A 27,704-nucleotide genomic window follows, 5' to 3' on the forward strand; every position below is an offset into this window, starting at 1 on the left:
AGCATTTAGCGATTACAAAAGGGAGCATATATCTAAAATAATCTCAAAAAGACCTGAAGGGGTTGTTAGAAAGTAACTTTACAGAGAGCAACAGACTGCTGTTGAGGTATCATGTAGCATTTAAAGCCTGGGAACTGCCATTTGGTCCAATATGTCAATGTTGGTAAGCATAATTAATCAATTCTTGGGAAGGAAAGTGTGGAATAGACTAACTTGAATAATAAGAGCATGAAGGTAGGGGGGTGGGTGGGATTAAACTTGGTATTAAACTTGGTGGTACATCAGAAAATGTGCAGAGTCAAGGAAAGAGTAGGATTAGAATCATTTGAAAAGTAAAAAACATGGTGGAATGGGGAGGGTCAGTAGAATTCTATTGAGTAGAAACTCAATAGAATAGGACTCAGTTTAGTGGAATAGTAAATATTAGGTTAAGTGAGGAGAACATGATTACACTAAGTGATTCATAAACAGGAACACGAATGTTAACTTAATTATCCCAATTAGCTAGATTATTTTTAGATTATATATTGAAATGTAAGAAGGGCCTCACCAATATTGAGGGAATGCAGGTGAGCCAGACCAGACATGGTCTGAAAAAGTGCAGTTACCGGATCCAGATTAACGCGGTCAAACTTGGAATCTTCCACATACTGCAAATAAAAGTAGTAAAATATAAAAGAGATATACTGTAGATACTGAAACATCAGCAATGTTTCTTTCTTCACAGATACTGCCAGACTTGCTGAGTATTTTCAGCATCTACTGCTTATATTATTCAGATAAAATATGTTTCTCACCCAAACTAACAAATGGGGGGGAGGGGATAATCAGACCTCACCATGGTAAAATAATTTTGTGGAATAGAATGCCAGTTATTGGTTCCCAGCAATAAACAAGGATCTCTTTGAGCAGGAACAACAATAGGTTAGAGACAGAATACTTTCTTTTATGACAACGTATCATCAATTATTCCCTGAGCAAAGGAGATAAAAGATTTTGGGGAGATGGCAAGAGAATAGGGTTGAGAAACGTATAAGCCATGATTAAATGGCAGAGCAGACACGATGGGCCAAATGGCCTCATCCTGCACCTATATCATATGGTCTTATGATCTTTTAGCAAGCATAGCACAGGCTAAAAAGAGACTAAAGCATCCTCTACTAAAGGAGAATTTGAGAGTTAAGGTCCAAATGAAGAATCATAACATCAAAGGTAATCAACTATGGATTGTTACCTGAGCCACCTGCTAACTGGCATAGAGTCAACTGGTTCTAAGAATGGTTGGAAAGACAGAAGCTTGACATTTCGGGCACCAGCATTGGGTAGTACTTCAGCCCACGATGGTTGTGCCAACCTATTATCCTACTCAGATCAAACCACCCTGCATACCCTACATTATACTATCATCCTGGTGCCTTTCCAAGAGTAGCTTAAAAGTCTCTAAGTATCTGACTCCACTACCACTGTTGGAAGCGCATTCCACATGCCCCACCACTTTCTGTGTAAAGAACCTACCTCTGACATCTCCCCTATACCTTTCTCCAATCATCTTAAAATTATGTACCCTCATAATAGTCATTTCCTTTTTAATGTTAACTTTCCTAATTCAAAAGTATAATTATCATTCACTTAAATCTTATAACTAATTTAAAATGAATCCCAGATCTTACATGGATTCCACTTCAACCGGCTAGGACCAGAACCCTGGTCAATAGTTTAAGCAGACCTGTGGACAGGGAGTTTTAGAAATTCAAAGGGAATGGTCGTGGCACAGATATGGATAAAATCAAGTGGGAAGGGACAGTGAGTTTAACCGACTTTGTACAGAGAATGGAATTAGTGAATAAAATTAACGGTTCTTTGCCTGAATGCATGAAACATCTCCAATATTATAGATGAACCATAGGCAAAAATAGAGGAAAGTGATTTAGATCAAATTGTCACTTCAAAAATATGTTTATACAAGATGATCAAGGTTAGAAAATAAATATCGCAAGGAACAAAATATTCAGAAAAATGGAGAGAAAGACAGAGGAGAAGGGGTAGTCCTGACAGTAAAGAATTACAAAAGAAAATTCCTTAGAAAGGATCTGGCTTCAGAATATCACAAAATTGCATCAGTATAGGTGGAAATCAGAAGTAGCAATAGTCAGAAAACACTGATGTAGGCGGTATATTGCACCACCACCCTCAACAATGGTTAAACCGCTGGACAGAACATTTAATGAGAAATCATTGGAGTTTGTACCAAAGGAACTGTAATAATTACGGTAAATCTAACTTTCATGAAGAATTGCACAATTAAATTGGAAAGACTGTTATAGAAGATGATTTAGTCAAATATTTTGTGACTGTTTCTTGGAGCAATACATCGTGGAAAGATGTAAGCATATTAGATCTAATATTGTTTAATGAGGCAGGTTTAATTATTAATGTCATAATAAAAAATTCAGTGGGGAAGTGACCAATATACCATTAAATTCCATGTTATGCTTGAAAGTGACATACTTCGTTACATACAAGAATCTTAAATGTAAACAAAACTAATTATATAAATATAAAGGGAGAACTTCAGGTTAACTGAGAAAACAGACTAAAAATTATGGCAGTAAACAAACATGGGAAACATTGAAAAAAAATTCAAAATGTTTAACAAAAATACATTTAATTGTAAAATAAAAACTTAGCAACATCCATCTAAGGTCATTTGGGAAGTTAAACATCAAGTTAAAGCCCAAGATCAGCCATGATTCTATTAAATGGAAAAGCACACTTCTATATAGTCTAACAGTCTATATTGTCTAACTCAGCTCCTTTTTCATGTATTCTACATTGTTCTATTAAATATTGCAGGACAGGTTCATTTCTGGGTACATGGGAAATTGCCCTCGACACTGTCCCATCAAATATTTCCAGGACAAATAGAAAACAGCCTAAAACAGAGTAAAGATTCCTCTACAATATTCCATCAAACACTCTAAAGGCAGGCACTGCATAGGCTCATTGTTGCCCACTGTTCCTATTTGAAGGTGAAATCTACTCAGTCATTCATTTCTGCCACAGGTCTTCATGCGGCTGAACAGTTAATTCTCAACACTTTGATCTTTGGGCAAATGGAGCAGGATGTATCATGAGGCAAAGGGATTCGAAGTTCAGCATTTAGTATCTTTCTTCCCTTCTCTGCCACCACTCTACCTCATAATCAAGGCATACAGACTTAAAGTGTAATGCAGCTTGATGGACAAGTTATTGTCATTCTGAATGAATGGTAGCAAACTCCTCCCTGTTTGCTTCAAGGTGTCTTTAAATGTTTCCTTTCTCCTCCCTGAAATACTAACCATTTGAGAATTAGGTAAACAAGACTTGGTGGGGAGACATTTATCAACTAAAAGAAGTGTCTAGTCCATTAAAGTTGGTTTTTCAAGTTTTGCCTGAATATTTCTACGGCTGTCAGCTAGGGGATACTAGCATGTTTGCTGGTTATTTCAGTGAATCCAGAGGAGGTGGTGGAAACTGTAATGAAGGAACTTCTCTAGCACTCTCATGTGTCAGTGATAAATCCAAGTATTCATTTCATCAAGACTGACTGCCTGTATTTGAGACTATCTAGACGGAAAACTCTTTTACCTTATTTGCCTCTGTGTCAAAATGAATCTGACCACTGAAGAGTTTTTGTATAACTGTGGTGACATTGCTGACTTGGCATCACATCTGCAAGCCACTCTTGATCTCTTTAACACTGCATACAAGAAAATCTGTCTTTCCTTGAAATCTGGCAAAACAAAACTCTTGTTGATCCTACTCCAAATCAGCCAAATATTCCATCTCTTGTATTTGCGGAAGAACAGATTCTGGAATTTGTTGAGCACTTCCCATTGGCAGCCACTTTTCTCAAATAGCCACCAATAATGTGAAGATTCAACACTGAAATGTTGTGCCAGTTCAGCCTTCTACAAATTACAGCAGTGAGTGATTGACAGTCAAGATCCCAGGAAATCAACAAAACTCAGTGTTTACATAAAAATTAGAAGTAGACCATTCAGTCCTTCAAGCTCACTTCACCATTCAATATGATCAACACTGATGTGTTTGTGTTTTGAATTCCCATCTATCCCCTGACTCTTTTCCAAACAAGAATCCATCTTTGCCTTAAAACATTCATGAACCCACCTCATCTGCCTTCTGTGATAGTGTTCCAAAATCGCACAACCCTCTGACAGAAAAGTTCTCTTTATCTCAGCCTTAAAAAAGGTGACTCCTAACTTAAAACAGTCAAATAGTTTTGAGCAGGCTCAGAAGTTTCCATGTTCACCTTGTCAAGACTGTTCAGTATCTTATAAACTTCAATCAATCAACTTTCATTTGTTCACTGACCTTTCAATTGTTCTTCTAACTCAAATGAAAACAAGCTCAGCCTGTGCAATCTTTCCTCACAAGACAACCAGCTCATTCCAGGTATCAATTTAGTAAGTATCCTCTGAACTGCCTACAGTGCATTTATACATAGGCTCTCCCTGGGTTGTGAATGGTTTCCGTCTGGAGTCTGTTCACAAGTCAATTTGCATGCAAGTCAGAACACAATGCAGGACAATGTAAAGCAGCTGTCTGTAAATAAAAGAAATACTCATATGTTGGGTCTTTAAAATTACACCCTGAATGTGACTGTGTTTGTAACTACAAGCATCTATTTGTAAATCAGACATTCATAAATCAGGGATAACTTTAAAAAGACTAAATTACACACAGTATATGCTTTCAGCATTGCCCTGTATAACTGAAGCATAACATGCTTATTTGTAATAAATGACTGCATCCCATTAGCTTTCTTAATTTCTTGCTGCACTTGCATATTAACTTTTGTGACTCATGCACTAGAATGATGAGATGACCGCACCTCAGAATTTACAGTTATTCGCCATTTAAATAATTCTTTGCTTTTGTGGCCTTCATGGCAAAGTGATCAACTTGCCATGTTATACTCCATGAGCTAGAATTTTGCCAACTCACCCAATTCATCTATCGTCACCTGCGTTCTTGTTATGTCATCTTCACAACATACTTTCCTTTCTATCTCGGTGTCAATAGTTTGCACAACACTCCTGCACTGAAATGAGACTGGACTTTGAAAACTGGAATGAATGCAAGTCGGACACAGAGAAAGATAAGTAATTCATTGAAAAGAAATGCATACAATCCTATTTACATAACTTCACCTTAATCTGTTCCTTAATCAGAAACCATGAACCTGCTGCAGCCATCTATTTCAATGTTCTTCACAGGCAAAATAATTCATAATTGTTATCCTTTGCATGAAACAGAAACTTCAGATTCTCTTTATACAATAATTTCTGTTTTTACAAATTACTTCCATTGCTATTTTAACCCTTCATTAAATGAACAACTTGCCCAAATCAACATGGGCAGTTTCCTACCTAATTTCAGAAACATCAACTGGATTACTCAAAACTTTTCGAACTGAGTGAAACCTTAACTAACTTGGGTATATCCTTTGATACAGTGAGTGGAACCACTAAAACATTAAACAGAAAATTTCTGACTCACCTCCTGCAGTGTGGCAGTGCAAAGCTCAATTGCGATATAGTAGAACTGCTTGTCTCTTTCGGTGCAGAAATAGCGAATGACATTGGGATGCTCATCAGATTCACGAAGGAGCTGAACTTCACGGTCAGCAAAATTGAAACATTCAGGGAGAATCCTTTTCACAGCAACATTACGATTATCAAAGCTGCCTCTGGGTCATGAATAGGAAAATCAGTTACCAACACAAACAAAATTTTGTGCCTATAGTCCCATAACATAGTAAACTATAACAAGGCACATCAAAGGAGGATTATCAAACAAAATTTGATGTTGAACGACATAAGGAAATATTAAGACAAATCATCAAATGTTTGGTTAAAGAAAGAAGTCTTAACGAACGGCTTGAAGGAGAAAACAGAGGCAGACAATTGGAGATGTTTAGACAGGGGAATTGCAGAGTTTAGGACTCCCATATGCACAGTCTCCAGCAATGGACAATTAAAATTGGGGATGCTCAAGTGGTCAGGTTTGAAAGAACGAAGATATCTAGGTTGGTTAGAGGGCTGCAAGAGATTACAGAGATGGGGAAGGATGTGGCAACTAGGAGGAGAATATTAAATTGAGGTGATTCCTTGACCAGAATGTAGGTTAGGCAAATGGAATGCGATAGAAGTTAGGGTGTGGATAGTAATTTTGAATAATTTTGAGTTTATGGGGGGTAGAACAGATAATTCAAGTATGAGAGATTATAAAAACAAAACAAAATGTTTTAGAATACTGGTATTTTTGAGTTTGAATAAAACAGATAAATGGTTCAAGCTGAGACCATGCTGCTTGACTCTTGAAATACATTGATGTCAGAAGCCCTGGAGCGGGTCCAGAGGAAGTTTGTGAGAATGATCCCAGGAATGAAAGGCTTAACATGTGAGGGATGTTTAAGGACTCTGGGTCTATACTGAATGGAGTTTAGAAGGATGAGGAGGGATCTAATTGAAACTTGCAGAATACTGGAAGGCCTTAATAGAGTGGACATTGGGAAGATGTTTCCATTAGTAGGAGAGACAAGGACCTGATAGCACTGCCTTAGGGTAAATGGAAGACCCTTTAGAACGGAGATGAGAAGAAACTTCTTCAGCCAGAGAGTGGTGAATCTATGGAATTTACTGCCATAAAAGGCTGTGGAGGCCAGGTCATTGAGTATATTTAAGACAGAGATCGATAGGTTCTTGATTGTTAAGGAGATCACAAAGGTTATGGGGAGAAGGCAGGAGAATGGGAGTTGAGGAACTTATCAGCCATGGCCGAATGGTGGAGCAGACTCGATGGGCTGAATGACCTAATTTCCGCTCTTATGTTTTATGGTCTATGCTTTTTCTCCCTTCATGAGCAGTGGTGTTGCATGAGTGGTTTTCTAAATTACCAGAACCTTCCCAGAGCTGAATGAATTCTGGAATATTTCAACTAATGCCTCCAATATCTCTACAGCTATTTTCTTTAAAACCCCAGGACGTAGGCCATCAGGTCATGGTGACTGATGTGTCTTCATTTCCGTTATTTTGTCGAATTCTTTGTCCTTATAAAAGAGAGGTTTATAAGACCTCCCACTCCTTTCTCCAATTTATCCACCCTCCACACTCCCAAGCATCTTGCTTATCTGATATCATTGGATTGTTTACAGGGCCCTCCACTGTGAATAATGATATAAAATAACAAATTAAATTGTCTGCCATTTTCCTGTTCACCACTGTCAATTCCCCAGTCATATCCTTCAAGTGTCATATTCACTTTAACTGCTGTTTTTATCTAGCTGTGGAAGGACTTGGGGTTTGCTCTTATATCACTGCTTATTTATTTTCATAATTATTTTTTCTCCCTTTTTATTAGCTTTTTAGTCATCGACTGATGGTTCAGAAAAATGTTCTAATCTTAGCCCTACCACATGTTTCTGCTGCTTTGTATTGCCTTAGTTTTGATTGGACACTGCCCTTGACTGCCTTTGTTAACTACAGGTTGGTTCATCCTCATTGCATCCTTTTTTTTGACTGGATTAAATTTTTGCTGAGTCTTATGAAATACCTGTTCGTCCATTAACATTCTGCTTTGTCTATTTTCCCAGTCCACTTTAGATGACTCTGTCTTCATAGCTTTCTAATTGTCCTTATTCAAAGATCTCCTTGAAACAGAATTTTGAATTCTATCATGATATGATCACTACCCGTTAGAGAATCCTAAAGTACAAAATCTCATATTAAACCTACCTCATTACATATTACTGGTGATGTAACAGCCCATTCCTGGGCAGTTTTGGCAACATACTGATTTAAGAAACAATACCTAATGCACTGTACAAATTCTCCACATTATCCTTGCCCATCTGATCTGTGCAGTCAATATGCAGATTAAAATTACGTATGATAATTGTAGTGGCCTTTTTACAAGCCTCCATTATTTCCTAATCTATACTTTGTAATGCAGTGAGCCAACACTTTGGATGAAATAAATAACTTCTATCCATGACTTATTTCCCTTGCTATTCCTTTCTTCCACTCCAACTGATTCCACATCACAATCTATTGCACCTATATCACTACACAGCAACGCACTGAAATCTCCTTCATTAACAAAGCCATCCCATCCACATTTTCCTTTTGCAAATTCTTCCAAAATGTCAAATATCCTTGAATATTAAGCTCCCAGTCCTAGTCATCTTGCAAGCATGTCTCTGTGATAGCTAACAAGTCATATGAATTTATTTCTATTTTGTGTTGTTACTCATCTATCTTGTTACAGGTGTGTTCCCATAAACAGCCTTAATGTTTGACTTTTCAACCATTTTTACTTATTAAATAAAGTAAAATTTCTGCTGCACGCTTCTGCTTGTATTTTCTGCCTCTTTCTGTAACACTTTAAAGCCCATCTACAATTCTAGTTACAACAGTTCACCAGAACACTAGTCCCAGCACGGTTCAACTGAAGCCCATGCCAATGGAACAGCTCTCCCTTCTCACAGAGCTGATATAAGTGCATAACAAATTGGAACCTATTTCTCCCAGAGTAGTTAGTCAAGGTTCAGTTAAACGGCATAATCCTCTAAAGGAATCGAATGGTTTTCTCCTATCCTATGTAGTCATCCAAGCCTCAACTAATATTATATTCTGGAATTGCCTGGCACGAAGTTCAAGAGAGTGACATTGAAATGAATGATTCTTCACTTACTCTGCTTTGGGGAGAATTTAATTTCCACTTAGCAAATGAAGGTCAATGAATCACAGCATGAACTCATATACCAGCATTAGGCAGTGAAGCATGTTCATTCTCTAATACTTATACCAGAACATTTGCCCTTTAAAATTCTTGATTGTGAAGTTCACTGCAACTAGAAGCTGTGTCTTTGATATTAGAATCCAGGGCACATTCTCAATAGCACGTGTTGCTTTTCGATCCATTACTGACTGTACGTGAAGTGACTATCACCCATGGTTTTCCTTGCCTTACCGGAACACAAATGTTCCCTCAGCTCCATGACCCAACACATCTTTTGGCTTGAAGGAAATCTTTCCTACGGTAACCAAGTTGGTTCCATTATCTAGATGAAAGGGAACACAGAACTCCATTAATCTTTCAAGCAGGACCATTTATCATTTCAAGTTTGTAGTTACAAATATTTCTGGGGAAGGTTTAAAAGGAGGGAGTATGTTCAATCTACTCTTATTAAGCATTGAGATTTCCACTGCTCACTTAAACCCTGAGTTCAAGAACAGACCAGTTGAATAGTATCCAGTAAAGGAGAATTGTAGTCAACTTGTTAGATAAAAGCTAAAGAATAGTTCAGTTTTAAAACACAATTCAAGTCATTGGAAACTAAAGGTAAAGAAAGAGAATTAGAGTGCACAGAGAAGAAAGAAGATAATTTTATGAAATTTAGAGGTATATTTCAGGAAAGATGCCAGACAGAAGCAAAAAAAACCTCAAGTTTCAGATTTACATTAATCTTCTGGTATATACAGTAAAGACTCTGAAAGCAACACAATTAAAACTGTAAGGCTACATTTTTCCATCTTGATGTGGGACTGAATTAACTTTAAAAATGGGCATGAACCAACTATGGATTTCCATTGCCACTACCAGCACTGGTAATTTTCAACGGCCCAGGTAAAGGGTGCTTTGCAAGCCTCTACACAGCTCTCCTCTCACTGCTGGCTCCATTGCAGAAGAGAACATTTCAGACCTCTCACAATTTTAACTGAGTTAGGCTGATTTTGGAAGGTAATACGTCTTATACCATGATAAAGATGTTATGAACTATCGGAGACACCCTGGCGTGGAAATGAGGATCATATGGAAGGTAAAACCAAAAGGTGCTGCATCATAAATTATACATTTACAATACAGTGCATGATGATAAGGACTTGCTTTGAAAATATCATTAAATAATCAGGTAGTCAATTCTGACAATCTGGTATGCTGTTGAGGAAATGAACAGCGTTGTGAAAGTGAAAAGTCTTCAGCTGAACTTAAATATATTATCTGCTCAAGAAATAATACTTTCCATTGTGCAAAAGGAAAATTCAGATAGTTGAGTGAAATGTCCCACAGTTTTCATGGTTTCCTTGAAGGTCAGCTCAGCCACCGGTCTGGCTGTTACAAAGCCTGGACATATGTCTGAGATTCTGGCTGTCTTCACAGGCTGCGAATATTGTAAATTCCACCGTTAGGTGGTGCTAAGAGGACACATTTGCAAAGAGGCCCTCAATGTAATTATGAGGCATCAGAAGCAGTGAACCAGAAAGATGGTACTGCTGGAAACTTCAGCCACAAGTGTGATCCAAAACTCTGGGAGGCAGAGGCAGAGGCTGATGGAGAAGAGCTTTCCCTGTGTCTCTTCAAGCACCGTTCCCTCACTATGAAGATCCAGTTGTTGTCCATGCTCCATCTCTTTCTGTTGTGCTCTCAGTGGGACACCCTTCCTAGAACCAGAAGGTGATGCTTGGGGACCAGACTGCTACAGTGCTTGTCCTCTGTTCAAGCTGCTCCACTTGCCATCATCCCACCCAGATTCCAGTCACACAGCAACAGCCAGGTGAGCCACGCAAAATACCAGCAGCTCAGGAAACACAGCCAGGTATAGGAAGCTCCACTTCATCAGTTCCAGCCTCCACCACTGCCTTCCCCAGCCTTCTCAGCTGCCAAACCCCTTAAGCAATAGCTTCTGACTCCACCTTGTTCTTATACTCCTCTCCAAACATTATTCATCCTCATTCAGCCAAATGCTCATGCACAGGGGCCACTGTGCATTCTGGTTAATCACTTAGGTATTCAAAAGTTTTAACACATTCAGCTTAGAACAGTTTCTGGACACAGTTATTCTGATTGCTTTCTGACACAGTCATCATGATCGCTTAGCAGAGTTTTAAACCTACCAACAGATTTACTAAGCATGGTCCGGTGACAGTGCTGTCAGATTGTGAACTTTGTTATTTTGGAAACCTAAGAAATGATCACAGCAGTTGGTCATTCAACCCACCAAGCCTGCTTCCCCATTCAGTGAGATGATGGCTAATCTTCTATCTCAACGCCATTTTGATGCAGTAGCCCAATATTCCTGAGACTTTTAAAATGTCGGAATTAACTTCTGTCTAGATATATTCAACAATTGATCTTTCACAGTCCTCTTGAGCAGAAAACTCCAAAGTTTCATTACGGTCTAAGTGAAGAAATCTCTTCAAGCCTCATTCTTGAAAGTCCCTCCACTTGTTCTGAAACTGTATGCCATGATTTTAGACACCTTGGCCAAGGTAATCAACGCTATTGTAGTCAAAGAATTCTGCTTGTTACAACACCTCTGATTCTTATAAACCAAGAGAAGACAAATCCTGTTTAAACCCAGGATTACCCCTCCATTCCTATATGTTTGGTGAATATTATTGCACGCACTCTGTAGTGAGCACATAATTCCTTAGATTAGGTGACAAAAATTGCATATATTATTCCAGGCACGTTCTTACCTACACTCTATGTTTTAGGCTTGTTCAGAGGGAGGCAGCAGGATAAACAAAATAAAAAAAACAGAAATACTAATTAAAGCAGAGAAAGAATCAGGCTAGAACATTCTTATCCACTTTCAATGTCTGGATTGGTGTACACATACAGAAAGGAAGGCATGCAGAGAGAAGGAAAGAGGCAGAGTGATGAATAGTGAAAAAAAGATGAACAGCTGTAGTGAGAAGGAGACAAAATCAAGATTAAAATTGACCACAGCCAAGAAATTGTTTTTTGCAATATCAATGAAGCATTGATGAGGCATTTTTCTCTTAGCAATCTTGACGGAGATACAAGTCTATTCAAAATAGAAGTTACTGACATAAAAGGCAATCAGGGATGTCAAACTGAGTTGATAGGCATTTAACCCCTATTATCACAGGCATTTCTAGGTACAGAATGTAACAGAACTCTGCGTATTCAGCAGTGAATTTCCAGCGGTTTCTGAGTTTTTATATAAAATGGTGCTTTATGCTGCATCACTTCAATCTTTTCCCAAATTAAAAAAAAATTCTAAACTACCAAAGACAAGTTCAAATACCAACCAGCAACAATTTCATCATAACAGGTAGTGCCATTTTGCAAAATGTAGGCACGCTGCTCTGAGGATTGGCTGTTCCTGTCTTGGGTGGAGGAGTTGGATCCCTGTGGATCTTTTTGGGAGACCTGAGCTGCATCTTCTGAGAATTCTGGGAAGTCTGCCCTGAGCTGGTCGGCAGATTGTGGGGGCTCCTGCTGAAGCAGCTGGAATTTCTCTTCCAGGTTTTGTTCCAGCTGTTGCTGATGTAGTTTCTGCTGTTGGTGCATTTTCTGCCACAGAAAAGATGGAAGTGCAGGTTAAAATAGACAGGGAAACTTTGATAACAGTACGTTAGAGTGTGGAGCAATTGAATCCAGAGGTAAATGCTCATGATTGAGGTTAAAAGTCTGACTCTCTTCCAATCCCACCACACTAAACAAAAGCAACACAAAATAGTTTGAAGACAGAATACACATTCAGATCAGATTCACTGTAGCATCAAGTTAACAGAGATGTGGCCAGTGGGTGGGGGTGTCAGGACTGCAACGCCAGATAAAATAACACCAGTTAAGGAAGGGGACTTCTGGGTGGGGGTGCTGAGTATGACAACAGGGTAATGGCAGCAAGTTCAGTGAGATAGTCATGACAAGGGGCGAAAGGAGTACACCGGGGTACTAGTTAAATGGAGGAGAGCTGTATGGCAGGTAAATGTAACGCTATGTTAATGCATGCAAGTTGCAGGAGGATAATAATGGATAACATAAAGCTCTGCATAATAAAAATAACTTACTTTTGGATATATAATTAGAAACACCATCCATCCTCCTACTAGCACAGTGAATATGGCCACAGTCAAGATGTCGTGGTTTCCTGATTCAGGCACAATCTCACTTGCAGCCTCCTGCTTTATGTCACTGTCCATCCGATAACTTTCATCAAATGTTTTCGAGTGCATCTGGTCTGAATGCATCATAAACTTAAGGAAACAAGGAAGAGTTCTTTTAGAAAAATTATACATGCTTCTTGCAAAGTTACAGTTTTTAAAAATGTTTTCTTTCGCAGTTTAGTCTGAAATATAGACTGTTGAGTTGGTACTTTTCTGCCAATCAGAGAAGGCATAAATAGTATGTATTTACCAAATTAATTTTAGTCTGTATACCAAAGTCCAAGAGTATGACTACTAACTGTGATTCAGTTCCTATTTTCTCCAAGATCTAAATACCCTTCCAGGGGTGTGGTGCACAAACTTTCTCATGTACTCTGGGACGATCTAACCATGGCTAAAGCATGATTTCTATCCCTTTTTATTGTGCAGCACAGGAACAGGCCTTTTGGCCTACCATTTCCGTGCCAATCATGATGCCATTCTAAACTAATCCAATCTGCCTGCAAATAGTCCTTATCCCTCTATTTGTGTCTGTACATGTGACTGTCTAAATATCTGCTTCTACCACCATCTGTGAAAAAAAACGGCCTCACTCATCTCCTTTAAACTTCCCTTTCCCACCTTAAAATTATGTCCCCTAGTTTTTGACATTTCTGCCTAGACAAAAAACTCCGAACTATCCACCCTTTCCATGCCTCTCATAATTTTATATACTTCCATCGGGTCACCACTCAGCCTCTGTTGCACTAGCAAAAACAATCCAAATTTGTCCAACCTCTCTTTATAGCTAATACACTCTAATTCAGGTAACATTCCAGTAAACCTCTTTTGCACTCTCTCCAAACCTAAGGCAATCAGAAATGCACATAATACTCCAAATATGGCCAACTTAAGTCTTATACAGCTGCAACATGTCTTGCCAACTTTTATACTCAGTGTTTCGGTCAATGAAGGCAGCACGCCATACGCCTTTACCACCTTATTCACTTATGCTGCTACTTTCAGGGAGCTACAGAATTGCACCTCAAGATCCCTCTGTATATCAATGCTCTTAACGGTCTGTATACTTTTCTCTTGCATTTGACCTCCAAAATGCATAACCTCACATTTGTCTGGATTTATCTCCATCTGCCATTTCTCTGTCCAACTTTTCAAGTGATCTATATCCTGCTGTATCCTTTGACAATCTTCTCACTATCCACAACTCACCACAATTTTCGTGTCATCTGTAAGTTTAGTAATCAGACTGTGTACATTTTCATCAAAACAATTTATATATGTTACAAACTGCAGAGAAGCCAGCACTGCTCCTTGCACGATATTACTGATCACAGTGATCCTGTCAGAAAAAATATTCCTCCACAACTATCCTCTGTCTTCTACACCAAGCCAATTTTATACCCAGTTTACCAAATCACTGAGGATCCCACGTGACATCATCTTCTGGACCAGCTTAACATAAGGGACCTTGTCCAATGTTTTAGTTAAGTTCATTTAAACAACATCCATTGCCCTACCCTCACCAATCATCTTTGTCACTTCCTCAAGAAACTCAATCAAATTTGTGAGACAGCCCTTCCATGGACAAAGCCATGCTGACTATCCCTAAGAAGTCCATTCTTTTAAAATGTGGGTAAATCCTGTCTGAAGGATCTTCTCCAATAATTTCTCTACACTGATGGGAGGCTCACCAATCTATAATTTCCTGGATTATCCCTGCTGCCTTTCTTAAACAAAGGAACAACACTGTACCTGTTTAGCCTCAGGCGAGGTCTGAGAAGAGTGCAGAATAGCTAAAGATCTTTGACAAGGCACCAGCAATCTCCTCCCTTGCCTTTCTCTGTACTCTTGGATAGATCCCATCAGGCCCTGGGGACTTAGCTACCTTAATGTTTTTCAAAATACCCAACACCTTCTTCTTAATATCAACATGCCTTAGAATATCAATATACCACTGCCTTATCTTAATATCATCCATGTCCTTGGTGATAAGGTTGTCACCCACCTCCTCTGAATCCACACATAATTCCCTCCATTGCTCTTAGGGGAACCTATCTTTTTGCTACATACCTTCTTGCTCCTAATATATGTACAAAATACCTTGGGATTCTTCTTAATCTTACTTGTCAAGGACATTTCATAGCCCCTGTTAGCCTTCCTAATTCCTTGTTTAAGTTCTTTCTTGCTTCTTTTATAACCCTCAAGGGCCTTGTCTGATGTCAGTTTCCTAAACATTATATTTGCTTTCTTTCCCCTCTTCACTAAACTTCAAACATCTTGTCATCCAGGGTTTCCAAATCTTGCTATCCCATCTTTTTAACCTCACAGGAACATGTTGCTCCTAAGCAATGATCAACAAGCCTTTAAAAGACTGCTGTATCAAATGTGGATTTACCCTAAAATAGCTGTCCCCTCAGTAACCTGGGATCAGGCCATGGGGACTTAGCAACCTTGATATTTTTCAATTCATTTTCTCCAGTTCCTGCCTAAAAGTATTGTAATTAGCCTTTCACTCAAGGACCAGTCTTATTCTTATGCATAGCTATCTTAAAACTTACAGAATTGTGATTGTTGCTCCCAAAATGCTTCCCCACTGAAACTTTGATCACCTGGCCAGTTTCATTCCTCAGTACAAGTTCCAGTACTGCCCTTCCCTATCTACATATTGTTACGAGAATTCCCCTTATACACCAAACAAAATCGCCCATGGGTAGGACTTAAACAGGTAAGTCCTGGTAGGGCCCTGGAGAGAGCTGCCAAACAGAAAGGCCTAGTGGTATGGGTACATAATTCCTTGAAAGTGGCATCATAGGTAGAAGGCATTTGGCACACATGGCTTCATTGGTCAGACCACTTAGTATAGGAGTTGGGAATCATGTTGTGACTGTCCAAGACACAGGTGAAGCCAATTTTGGAGTACTGCATACAATTCTGGCAGAAAAGATTTACAAGGATGTTACCAAGACTGGAGGGTTTGAGTTATAAGGATAGGCTTGCTAGGCTGGGCCTTTTACCCTGGAATGTAGGAGGCTGAGGAGTGATTAAGATGAATAGCCAAGGTCTCTTTCCCTGGGTAGGGGAGTCCAAAACTAGAGGGCAAGGGTTTAAGGTGAGAGGGGCATGATTTAAAAGGGACCTGAGGGGCAACACTTTTCACACAAAGGGTGGTACCAATGTGCAACAAGTTGCTGGAGGTAAGTACAATTACAACATTTCAAAAACATTTGGACAGGTGTATGAATGGAAAAGTTTTAGAGGGATATGGGCCAAATGCAGGCAAATGCACCTGGTTCAGTTTGGGAATCAACATGTGATAAGGGAATATTTGTGATCATGGGTGATTTTAATCTGCACAGAGATATGGAAAACCAATTTACCACAATGTCCTAAAAGAGGAATTCCTGGAGTGTATACAGGATGGTTTACTTGACCAATATGTGGAAGAGCCAACAAGACAGCAGGCCATCTTAGACTGGGTACTGTGTAATGAGAAGGGAATCACTGACAATCTAGCTGTGCAGGACACCTTGGGGATAAGTGACCATAACATGATGAATTTTTTATTAAGATGGAGAGTGAGGTAGTTGATTTGGAGACTAGAATGCTGAATTTTAACAAATGAAACTATGAAGATATGAGGCACGAGTTGGCCTTGATGGACTGGGGAAAGTTACTTAAAGGGTGGATAGTGGATAGGCAATGGCAAACATTCAAGGAATGCATAGGGGACATGCAACAACTGTTTATTTCTGTCTGGCACAAAAGCAAAATGGGTAAGAGGGCAAAATCCATGGTTTGCAAAGGAAATTAGAGACAGTATCTGACCCAAGAAAGAAGCATCCAGATTGTCCAAGAAAAATACTATGTCTGAGGATTGGGAGCAGTTTAGAATTCAGCAAAGGAGGGCCAAGGGATTGATTAAGAAGCGGAAAATATAGTACGAAAGTAAGCTTGCAGGGAACATAAAGACTCACACTAAGAATTTCTATAGGTACATGAAGAAAAAGAGATTAGGGAAATGTAGAATAGGGGAAAAAGAAATGGCTGAGTAACTGAATGCTTTGGTTCTGTCTTCACAAAAGAAGACACAAATCAGATACCAGAAATGATGGAGAACACAAGATTTAGTGAGGGGAAAAATTGATGAAGATCAATACTAGTACTGGGAAAATTGATGGGACTCAAAGCGGATAAATCCCTAAGGTTGAATAATCTACATCCAGAGTACTTAAGAAAGTGGATCTAGAAATGCATTGGCGGTCATCTTCCAGGATTCTATAGACTGTGGAGCTGTCCCTGCAGATTGGAGGGTAGGTAATGTCACTTCAATATTCAAAAAGAGAGGTAGAGAGAAAACAAGGAATTATAGACCAATAAGCCTAACGTTGGCAGTGGGGAAAATTGTCAAATCCATTATCAAGGACTTTATAGCAGAACATTTAGAAAGCTGTGGCAGGATCACAGTCAGCATGGATTTATGAAGAGGAAATCATGGTTGACAAATCTGTTAGAATTCTATAAAGATGTAACTAGTAGATTTGACAACAGGGAGCCGTCGATGTAGTATATTTGGACTTCAGAAAGCTTTTGACAAAGTCCTGCATAACAGATTATTGCGCAAGACTAAAGTACATGGGATTGGAGGAAGTGCACTGAGATGGATAGAAAACTGGTTGGCAGAGAGGAAACAAAGAGTAGGAATTAATGGGTCCTTTTCAAATGGGCAGACAGTAGCTAGTGCAGTGCTACAGGAATCAGCGGTGACCCCAGCTAGTCACACTACATGATTTGGATGGGGGAACAAAATGTAACATCTCAAAGTCTGCAGGTGATACCAAGTTGGGTCGGAGGGTGAATTGCGACAAGGATCCTTCAACAAGATCTGGACAGCTTGGAGGAGTGGTCAAATCAATGCGGATGCAGTATAACTTGGATAGTTATTCATTTTGGAAGCAAAAACAAGAAGGCAGATTACTACCTGAATGGTTGTTATCTTGGAGAGGGGAGTGTGCAGCAGGACCTGGGTACCCTTGTGCACCAGTCGCTAAAGGTAAGCATGCAGTGCAGCATGTGGTAAAGAAGGCAAATGGTATGTTGGCCTTCACTGCGAGAGGTTAAGTACAGGAGCAGGAATGTGCTGTTGCAGTTATACAGGGCCTTGGTGAGGCCACACCTAGAATATCGTGCGCAGTTTTGGTCTCCTTTCCTGCAGAAAGATGCTCTTGCTCTTGAGGGAGTGCACTGAAGTTTTAATATGAATGACATATGAGGAGAGATTGTTTCCGCTGGAGATCAGATGAATGAGGGGGGATCGCATAGAGACTTATAAAATTTTAACAGGACTGGACAGTGTAGATGTAGGGAAGATGTTCCCGAAGGTGGGTGTGTCCAGAATCAAGGGTTTGAGGATTCAGAGTAGGCCATTTAGGATGGAGATGAGGAGACATTTCTTCACCCAAAGAGTGGTGAGCCTGTGAAATTCATTATCACAGGTAGTACTTGATGACAAAACATTAAATGTATTCAAGAGGTAGCTAGATATAGCACTTTAGGCAAATGGAAACAAAAGTTATGGGGAGAAAGTAGTATTAGGCTACTGAGTTGAATGATCAGCTTTGATTGTGATGAATCGCGGAGCAGGCTCGAAGGGCCAAATGGCTTCCTCCTGCTCCTATCTTCTATGTTTCTTTGAAACATGGTTGGAATGGACAAGTTGGATCAAAGGGTGCGTTTCCATGCTGGATGACTCTCTGACACTAGAGATGCAGGTGAGAGTTCATGGAAGCACATCAGGAAGCAACAACAGGATTAATAGGGCAATAATAATAGGTGATTTCAACTATTGTAAGGGTATGATTGCACAAAAATGGTGCAAAAGAGATCCACAAGATGTTGCCTGGGCTGGAGCAGAAAAGGCTGAGGGTGGATCTAACTGAGACGGACAAAATTCTGAAGGGCATAAATATGGTAGCTAGGGCGAAACGTTTTCCCTTTATAGAGGGGTCAATAACCAGGAATGACTGTTTTAAGGTAAGCAGTAGGAGATTTTGAGGGGATTGGAAACAAAACAAAATTCACCCAAAGGATCGTGGGTACCTGGAAGTCAATGCATGGAAGTGCTGTGGATCGGGAACCTCTCAAGATATTTAAAAATTATTTAGATGAGCATTTGGAACATCACAGCATTCAAAGCTCTTTGCTAAATGCTGGAAAATGGGATTTAAATAGATGAATGCTTGATGATTGGCACTGGCATGACAGACCAAAGGACCTCTTTGCACACTATAAAAACGCAATGATTCTGTTGCAAGCCAAAAGGTGACAAAATATGGATTGATTTTGGTAAAGTCACTTCCCTGGCAGTAGCTGTGTCTCTGGGCTGATACCAAGTATGGAAGTACTGTTTTAGGAAGAAAGATTGTGTAGATTGGACAACACAATGTAGAAGAATGTGAGGCAACCTTATTGAAACATACAAGACTCATACAGGATTTGACAAGTAGATATGGATGGGTTGTTTCTCCTTGTGGGACAGTCTAGGCGCAGAGGACATAATTTCAGAATAAGTGGTCATACCTTTAAGACAGAGACGAGGAGGAATTTGTTCTCTCACAGGGAAGTGAATCAGTGGAATTCTTTAGTGCAGACGATTGTTGAGGCTAGGTCACTGACTATATTCAAGGCTGAAACAGTCAGATTTTTAATTATAGAATCCCTGTGGTGTAGAAGCAAGTCATTTAACCCAACAAGTCCAAACTGACCCTCTGAAAAGCATCCTACTCACACCCACCCTACCTCTGTAACCCTGCATTCCACATGGCTAATCCATCTAAACTGTACACCCCAGACAGTAGCATTCCCAATCCACCTAATCTGCACATCTTTGGACTGTGGGAGGAAACTGGAGCTCCCAGAGGAAACCCACGCAGATAGGGGGAGAATGTGCAAACTCTACACAGACAGTCGTCCAAAGCTGGAATCAAACTCAGGTCCCTAACGCTGTAAGGCAGAAGTGCTGATCACTGAGACAAGCATGTTCAGGGAATCAAGAGAAAAGACAGGAAAGTGAAATTATACAATTGAGGATGATACAGTAAGCCATGATCTCATTGGATGGTAGAGTAGACTTCATGGGTTGAATGGCCCATTCTGCTCCATAGACTTATATCAGTGCAGGGTGGGGCGAAAATTGTGCAGGTCATTGAGGTTCTTTCCTTGCAAAAACTGGTGCCGCTCATTCTCTTTACATAATAAAAAGCGCAGCATGGGAGGTATAAATCAGCACTGAAAACTAAAAATGAACTGTTTGCAACCTACTTCATCAAGAGTCCTGGTGTTAGTCTTTGTGGTGATGACAGTCTCTTCATTCTTCTTCAATGGATCTGGAAATGCCCTCAGGATGGTGGTATGTGCTACTGGTGGCAGCTCATGGTGACCTTCAGATAAAAATCAATTCTTAGAAAGAAAAGGTTGACATCATAATTCCAAATTAAAGCTTACACAAGTACACACTGTCTGCGAAGCTTTAATTGATCGTTGTACATCCCAGAAATTTCAATTTATTCACTCATTGCCGCCATATGCCCATTTCGCATAATAACTGCCTGTATATTGACTTAGTTTACAGGAGTCAAACTCCATTCAACACCTTGGCAATGCTCTTATGTTTAATACGAATATGATAGATTTGCACCCAACTCACCAAATTTGCATCTACCATAAGTTTTCAGCCTGATATCATTAATATTATACAAGTGTAAACAAGATTTTCAACAAAGATGGACACTGTGTGTTTTCTCAGTTGAGGGCAGTCATTAATCCAACCTTGTGAAAAAACTAAGATTTTCCAGTATCTTAGACATATCTCCAACTGCCGTCGAGACATTAACCGCCTCAACCTCTCCACCCCTCTCACCCACTCCAACCTCTCCCCCGCAGAACGGGCAGCCCTCCGCTCCCTCCGCTCCAACCCCAACCTCACCATCAAACCCGCAGACAAGGGTGGCGCAGTGGTAGTATGGCGCACTGACCTCTACATCGCCGAGGCCAGACGCCAACTCTCCGACACCACCTCCTACCGCCTCCTCGATCATGACCCCACACCCGAACACCAAACCATCATCTCCAACACCATTCACGACCTCATCACCTCAGGGGACCTCCCACCCACAGCCTCCAACCTCATTGTTCCAAAACACCGCACGACCCGTTTCTATCTCCTTCCCAAAATCCACAAACCTGCCTGCCCTGGTCGACCCATCGTCTCAGCCTGCTCCTGCCCCACCGAACTCATCTCCAGCTATCTGGACTCCATTTTCTCCCCTTTGGTCCAGGAACTCCCCACCTACGTCCGTGACACCACCCACGCCCTCCACCTCCTCCAGGACTTCCAATTCCCTGGCCCCCAACACCTCATATTCACCATGGACGTCCAGTCCCTGTACACCTGCATTCCGCATGGAGATGGCCTCAAGGCCCTCCGCTTCTTCCTGTCCCGCAGGCCCGACCAGTCCCCCTCCACCGACACTCTCATCCGCCTAGCTGAACTCGTCCTCACACTCAACAACTTCTCTTTTGACTCCTCCCACTTCCTACAGACTAAGGGGGTGGCCATGGGCACCCGCATGGGCCCCAGCTATGCCTGCCTCTTTGTAGGTTACGTGGAACAGTCCCTCTTCCGCACCTACACAGGCCCCAAACCCCACCTCTTCCTCCGGTACATTGATGACTGTATCGGCGCCGCCTCTTGCTCCCCAGAGGAGCTCGAACAGTTCATCCACTTCACCAACACCTTCCACCCCAACCTTCAGTTCACCTGGGCCATCTCCAGCACATCCCTCATCTTCCTGGACCTCTCAGTCTCCATCTCAGGCAACCAGCTTGTAACTGATGTCCATTTCAAGCCCACCGACTCCCACAGCTACCTAGAATACACCTCCTCCCACCCACCCTCCTGCAAAAATTCCATCCCCTATTCCCAATTCCTCCGCCTCCGCCGCATCTGCTCCCACGATAAGACATTCCACTCCCGCACATCCCAGATGTCCAAGTTCTTTAAGGACCGCAACTTTCCCCCCACGGTGATCGAGAACGCCCTTGACCGCGTCTCCCGCATTTCCCGTGACACATCCCTCACACCCCGCCCCCGCCACAACCGCCCCAAGAGGATCCCCCTCGTTCTCACACACCACCCTACCAACCTCCGGATACAACGCATTATCCTCCGACACTTCCGCCATTTACAATCCGACCCCACCACCCAAGACATTTTTCCATCCCCTCCCCTGTCTGCTTTCCGGAGAGACCACTCTCTCCGTGACTCCCTTGTTCGCTCCACACTGCCCTCCAACCCCACCACACCCGGCACCTTCCCCTGCAACCGCAGGAAATGCTACACTTGTCCCCACACCTCCTCCCTCACCCCTATCCCAGGCCCCAAGATGACATTCCACATTAAGCAGAGGTTCACCTGCACATCTGCCAATGTGGTATACTGCATCCACTGTACCCGGTGCGGCTTCCTCTACATTGGGGAAACCAAGCGGAGGCTTGGGGACCGCTTTGCAGAACACCTCCGCTCAGTTCGCAACAAACAACTGCACCTCCCAGTCGCAAACCATTTCCACTCCCCCTCCCATTCTCTTGATGACATGTCCATCATGGGCCTCCTGCACTGCCACAATGATGCCACCCGAAGGTTGCAGGAACAGCAACTCATATTCCGCCTGGGAACCCTGCAGCCATATGGTATCAATGTGGACTTCACCAGTTTCAAAATCTCCCCTTCCCCTACTGCATCCCTCAACCAGCCCAGTTCATCCCCTCCCCCCACTGCACCACACAACCAGCCCAGCTCTTCCCCCCCACCCACTGCATCCCAAAACCAGTCCAACCTGTCTCTGCCTCCCTAATCGGTTCTTCCTCTCACCCATCCCTTCCTCCCACCCCAAGCCGCACCCCCAGCTACCTACTAACCTCATCCCACCTCCTTGACCTGTCCGTCTTCCCTGGACTGACCTATCCCCTCCCTACCTCCCCACCTACACTTTCTCCACCTATCTTCTTTACTCTCCATCTTCGGTCCGCCTCCCCCTCTCTCCCTATTTATTCCAGTTCCCTCCCCCCATCCCCCTCTCTGATGAAGGGTCTAGGCCCGAAACGTCAGCTTTTGTGCTCCTCAGATGCTGCTTGGCCTGCTGTGTTCATCCAGCCTCACATCTTATTATCTAGAGAACTGAAAGCAATTGTGTTTTCCTGAAAATCTTGTCACAATGCTTTCTATTCTATTCCAGATCTGAGGTGTGTAATATATTCATATAAAATTACATTGACTAATATTTTAATGGAGGCTTTCGACAAAAGGACCTGTATGAATAACTGTCGCACACACTTTCAGAATAAAGCTGGGAAATATCGATTTTTAAAGATCTAATTAAAGTCTGATCAACAAAGGTATTGTAGAAAGCTTTCTAATTCAGTAATGTATCTTTTTGAGTTTTAAGTGCAAACTAATGATAATTCTATGGTGCATTCTTATCCAGTGTTTTCAGTTTACCTGTGAGAGTTCTAGGTTTCCATTATGTTTTGAATAAAGAAATAATAACTGCCATCACTCCTGAACAGTGTACCTCAATTTTTTTTTAAGATTGTACTCCATCTTATTCAGAATTCCACATCACCCCCCCGCCTTACCAGAGAAAGAGGTGCTTCATATCTATGCTATTGAAACTTCTAATCATCTTAAATATCTTGATTTGATCAGTCCTTAATATTTTGGACACCACTGGAATGCAAACCGAGTCTACCTCTGTCTGTAATTTATCCCTTTTCACCTGATGTTCTGATAAATATGAGTCGTCCCCCTTAAAGGCTGATCTATTCTTCCTAGAACAGTTTTCTAGATCTGGACACATACAATGAAATCTGATCCATGCATCTCCAACTACTGCATTCTTTGCTGAAGTATTTCTCCGCAAAACTGACTCTCTCAACTGGTGGAGATTCTGTAAAGACTGTAAAACTGTATTCTCTGACAGCCTGGTAACACTTTCCATTCATGGTGTTATGATCACAAGGAAACCATTAACTTTTAAAAAGAAATTCAAACCTCTACAGTTCTTTACTGAAAGAATCACTTTCTGTTCTGTCTTTAATTCCACCGAAGAATTCCCTAAATTCCAGGATTTTGAGGGGTTTTCATTTCTCCTGGCACCAAATCATGGTGTGCCACAGCTTTCAGAAATGCGTTTTTTGTCCTCAGTTTCCAAATTTGCTACTTAGACTTTCTGAGCTCCTGCTCTCTGCAGGGTTCCCTTGTGGATCACTTCCAGTAGTTTTACTAGACAGATCTGATAACTTCACGTTTTCATGAATTTAAACCTTTTGCTGTGAGCATGAGCTCCCCTCTCAACTGGTCTTCCGTGACTCCAATGCAGGAACTATCTTGCTTTCTGATGGCCTCTACGCTTTTTTTCTTGGCTGCTGCCCAGTATACCACTGTCTTCTCAAGTTGACTCCTGGCAGCTTTCTCTCTCTCTGCCTCTCTCTCTCTCTGCACCACCAACCCCACCCCACCCCTACCGAGTCTAAGAAGTAAATCATCCTTTGAATGTTAATTATTTAAGGAATGTTTGACAGTTTATTAAACCCAGACTTGTTTCCATTTGGTGAGGTTCTCCTTCTCCTCATTTTCCACCCCACTGGCCTCATAGTCAAAGGATCATCTTCCACTATTTCTACTACTTCCAAGGGGTTGCTACCACCAACATATCTTTCTCTCCATTCTCATTAGCATTCTGAAAGGATAATTCCCTTTGATGACATTCTGGACCACTCCTCAATAATTATCAACACCTTGTCCCTTCTCACTTTCGTACTCAATTGCAGAAAGTGTCACAGCTGTCCTTTTCGCTACCCCATCACCCCACTTCCAAAAGCCCACCTCAACTCAATTTACCATCCAACGCCTCAAACACTCTTTCCAAGTAAAGCAGCGATGTAGTTGTACATTCAATTTAGTATACTGTATTCAAAGCTTACACTGCAGTCTCCTGTACACCGTGAATGCCAAAGGCAGTCTGGGTGACTGCTTTGCAGAACCTCTCCATTTAGTCTGCAAACATGACCCCAAAATTTAAGTCATTTGCAATGCTAATGCACCACTTGATCTCCAACACAGATTTTTGTAGTCTACTTGCTGCAGTGAAGATGAACTGTTACTGAAGTAATTTGTTTTATCTTTATTGTAAAACAAGATGAAGCTGGATAGTGGCAACAGAACACATTTCCCTGTATCTTCAAGATATATGTGACAATAAATAAATTATTCATTCATTCAGGGACGTGTGTTGCTATTGGTCTATGTGTCACGCATTTTTTTCTTGAGCAGAGGGGTTGTATGTTGGATTCCATGGCAGGAGTTTAAGCTCGTTGGCTACTACTTCACTAATGTGTCTATTTTCAAAGCTAGTATCTCCTTTCCATGATGGCTCACGATCAAGTGGGGACTCGCTAGGTGTAGAAACTGGCAGTGCGAAAGAATCCACATTATTGGGTGGGGGTGGGGAACACGCCGGTGGGCAGTGAATTATATGCCTTTTTTTTGTTAAAACATGCTCTGCAGTCAAAGATCATGAGTTTCATTGTCATTACAATAATTGGGAGATTATTTACATACCTATGAACAACCATTGATTCTTGTCATTTCCAGACGATAGGATACTCCCTTGTGGATATTTGACACTTGTGCTTGGAGTTCTTTCACATGCACCTTCCTCCCCCACAGTGACATCATCGGTCATGGGACCATCAACACGGGCAATAGTGATTCCACGCGGCTGGGGAAAAAAGACAGGTAGTTCATGAACATTTTGTAGATTAAGACAAGTTGCTATGAACTTGTTATTCAACTTTTATCAACTTAGTTGACTATATTGATAAAAGTTGAATGAAAGTTTTTTCCTTCCCAAATGGTGTTCACAGATTCTTCTGACAAAAAAAAATTCTTGTGGGCTTTATACATTTTTCAGAGACTTACTTTTTACTTCCAGTACTGCTAATTAAGATCAACAACTTCACAATGATGGTGCATTGACCCCAATGGAATTATGTACTTACCACTACAGCAACACCTTCATGGACAAGTGATGATGAGGCATAGAAAGCAGATGCATGTTTCCCAACATAAAGTGTGGGTCTGTAACAAGAGGACAAGATTTAAAGTAGACAGCATTTTAAATTAGTGGGAAATCATATATCCGCATGATCACTTTCAAGAGTTTAAATTAGAAATGACTTTATTTTAATTAACGCAATATTATATTGTACGAGATACAGATTCTAAAATTAGCCCTAAAATTTCTCTGCTTTAACGTATGCTTCATCGATGGCATTGTTTATCTGATAATGCTCCTGTAAAGTGTTTTGGCACATTTTATGTTGTTACATGATTCACTGAAAAGCTCTGTCTGGAAGACATTAAGCCTTGCCTCATAATGGTGGTCTGAAATACAGCTTAACATGTTGGAAAGTGGATTCCTGAGATCTGGGATCTGCTGGGTAGGCCAGCGCTTATTTCCTAACCATAGCGGCCCTTGGAACTGTGAGCAGTTCAACTGTGTCACTAACTGAATGGCTTGAAGCATGCCATCAGTCATGACGCAGGTCTCTTTGCTGTCCGAGTTCTCTACTTCAGTCTTGTTGCTGTGGAGAGGGTAGATTAAAGGAACAAACACAGAGGGCGCTTGAGAAACTCAGCGGGTCTGGCAATATCTGTGGAAAGAGAAACAGAGTTAATGTTTCAAATCTGGTATGACTCTTCTTCAGAACTGCAGAATAATGGAACAACATTCCAAGGCACTCATGTGCACCTCAGTGCAGAAAGACACTGAAGTTTTGCAGTTAAGTGATTTGCAGCACAGTACCAACACAAGCCATAGGGAAGCAAAAAAATGAAGAGAAAAGATACAGCGTAAATATTCATTAAAAAGGCACTTTTTTCTGACAGCCTTTGTCTTACATTCTAATTTTTTTTAAGTGATTGTATGAAAACTAGTCACTATCAGATACATATTTGGGGATTACATTTGGTTTAATAAAGTGTCTACTTACACCAGTTGAGTTTTCGTGGTGGACGGTTCTTTAGGGAACTGGTACTTCCACTTTATCATTCGGATGTCTTGAGAGTTGAAAGTGAGATACCGCAGAGTTTCCATGGCAACATTGAGATGAAGTATCCGCCGCAGGCTGTCCTGTTGCCAAATGAACATCCCCACCACTGGAGAGCCGTAGTTCTGCATCCAAAGAACGTCACCTGACTCCCTGTCTACTGTCACCACCAAACCATCCCCATTTGATGCAAAATGAGCCATTTCTGTACAAATCAGAAACAAGGCAGATGCAACAGTTCTAACAACGATTTCATTAAATGAGAAAAGTTGAAATTTCACACAAGAAGTGGATCCAATTCCAATGCCCAATAATTATAGGTAGCAAAACTCCTGAGAAGTGTCAGCAAACTTTGCTAATTAAATGAAACTCAAACTTACTGTAGTCTGTATTCTCATTGCATAAAGGAGCGGAATAGTCATAATAAGTAGCATTCCAGTAAAGTTCTCGAGTCTTGGTGTCATACATAGTAATCATATACTCTGTCAAGACATGAAATGGAAAAATAGTCACAATATAGCTTATGAATTTTCCCTTTTCAACATCAGTTAA

At 41.0% G+C, this 27,704-nt stretch overlaps 1 protein-coding gene across 3 annotated transcripts in view; it reads right to left on the minus strand.

Annotated features, from left to right (window-relative positions):
* Nucleotides 1-27,704, minus strand: part of ern2 (endoplasmic reticulum to nucleus signaling 2) — a 98,386-nt gene that overhangs the window by 21,460 nt on the left and 49,222 nt on the right. For all 3 annotated transcript variants that reach the window (XM_048552241.1, XM_048552240.1, XM_048552243.1), the window contains exons 7-16: nucleotides 27,533-27,634; nucleotides 27,096-27,357; nucleotides 26,103-26,181; nucleotides 25,663-25,822; nucleotides 20,304-20,422; nucleotides 12,891-13,076; nucleotides 12,126-12,390; nucleotides 9,037-9,127; nucleotides 5,563-5,752; nucleotides 551-650 (exon numbers count right to left, since the gene is read on the minus strand). In XM_048552241.1, coding sequence (XP_048408198.1) covers nucleotides 551-650; nucleotides 5,563-5,752; nucleotides 9,037-9,127; nucleotides 12,126-12,390; nucleotides 12,891-13,076; nucleotides 20,304-20,422; nucleotides 25,663-25,822; nucleotides 26,103-26,181; nucleotides 27,096-27,357; nucleotides 27,533-27,634 — 1,554 coding nt within the window. The remainder of the gene's footprint in view (nucleotides 1-550; nucleotides 651-5,562; nucleotides 5,753-9,036; nucleotides 9,128-12,125; nucleotides 12,391-12,890; nucleotides 13,077-20,303; nucleotides 20,423-25,662; nucleotides 25,823-26,102; nucleotides 26,182-27,095; nucleotides 27,358-27,532; nucleotides 27,635-27,704) is intronic.

The sequence above is a fragment of the Stegostoma tigrinum genome, chromosome 23 (genome assembly GCF_030684315.1).
Source record: "Stegostoma tigrinum isolate sSteTig4 chromosome 23, sSteTig4.hap1, whole genome shotgun sequence".
NCBI lineage: Eukaryota > Metazoa > Chordata > Chondrichthyes > Orectolobiformes > Stegostomatidae > Stegostoma > Stegostoma tigrinum.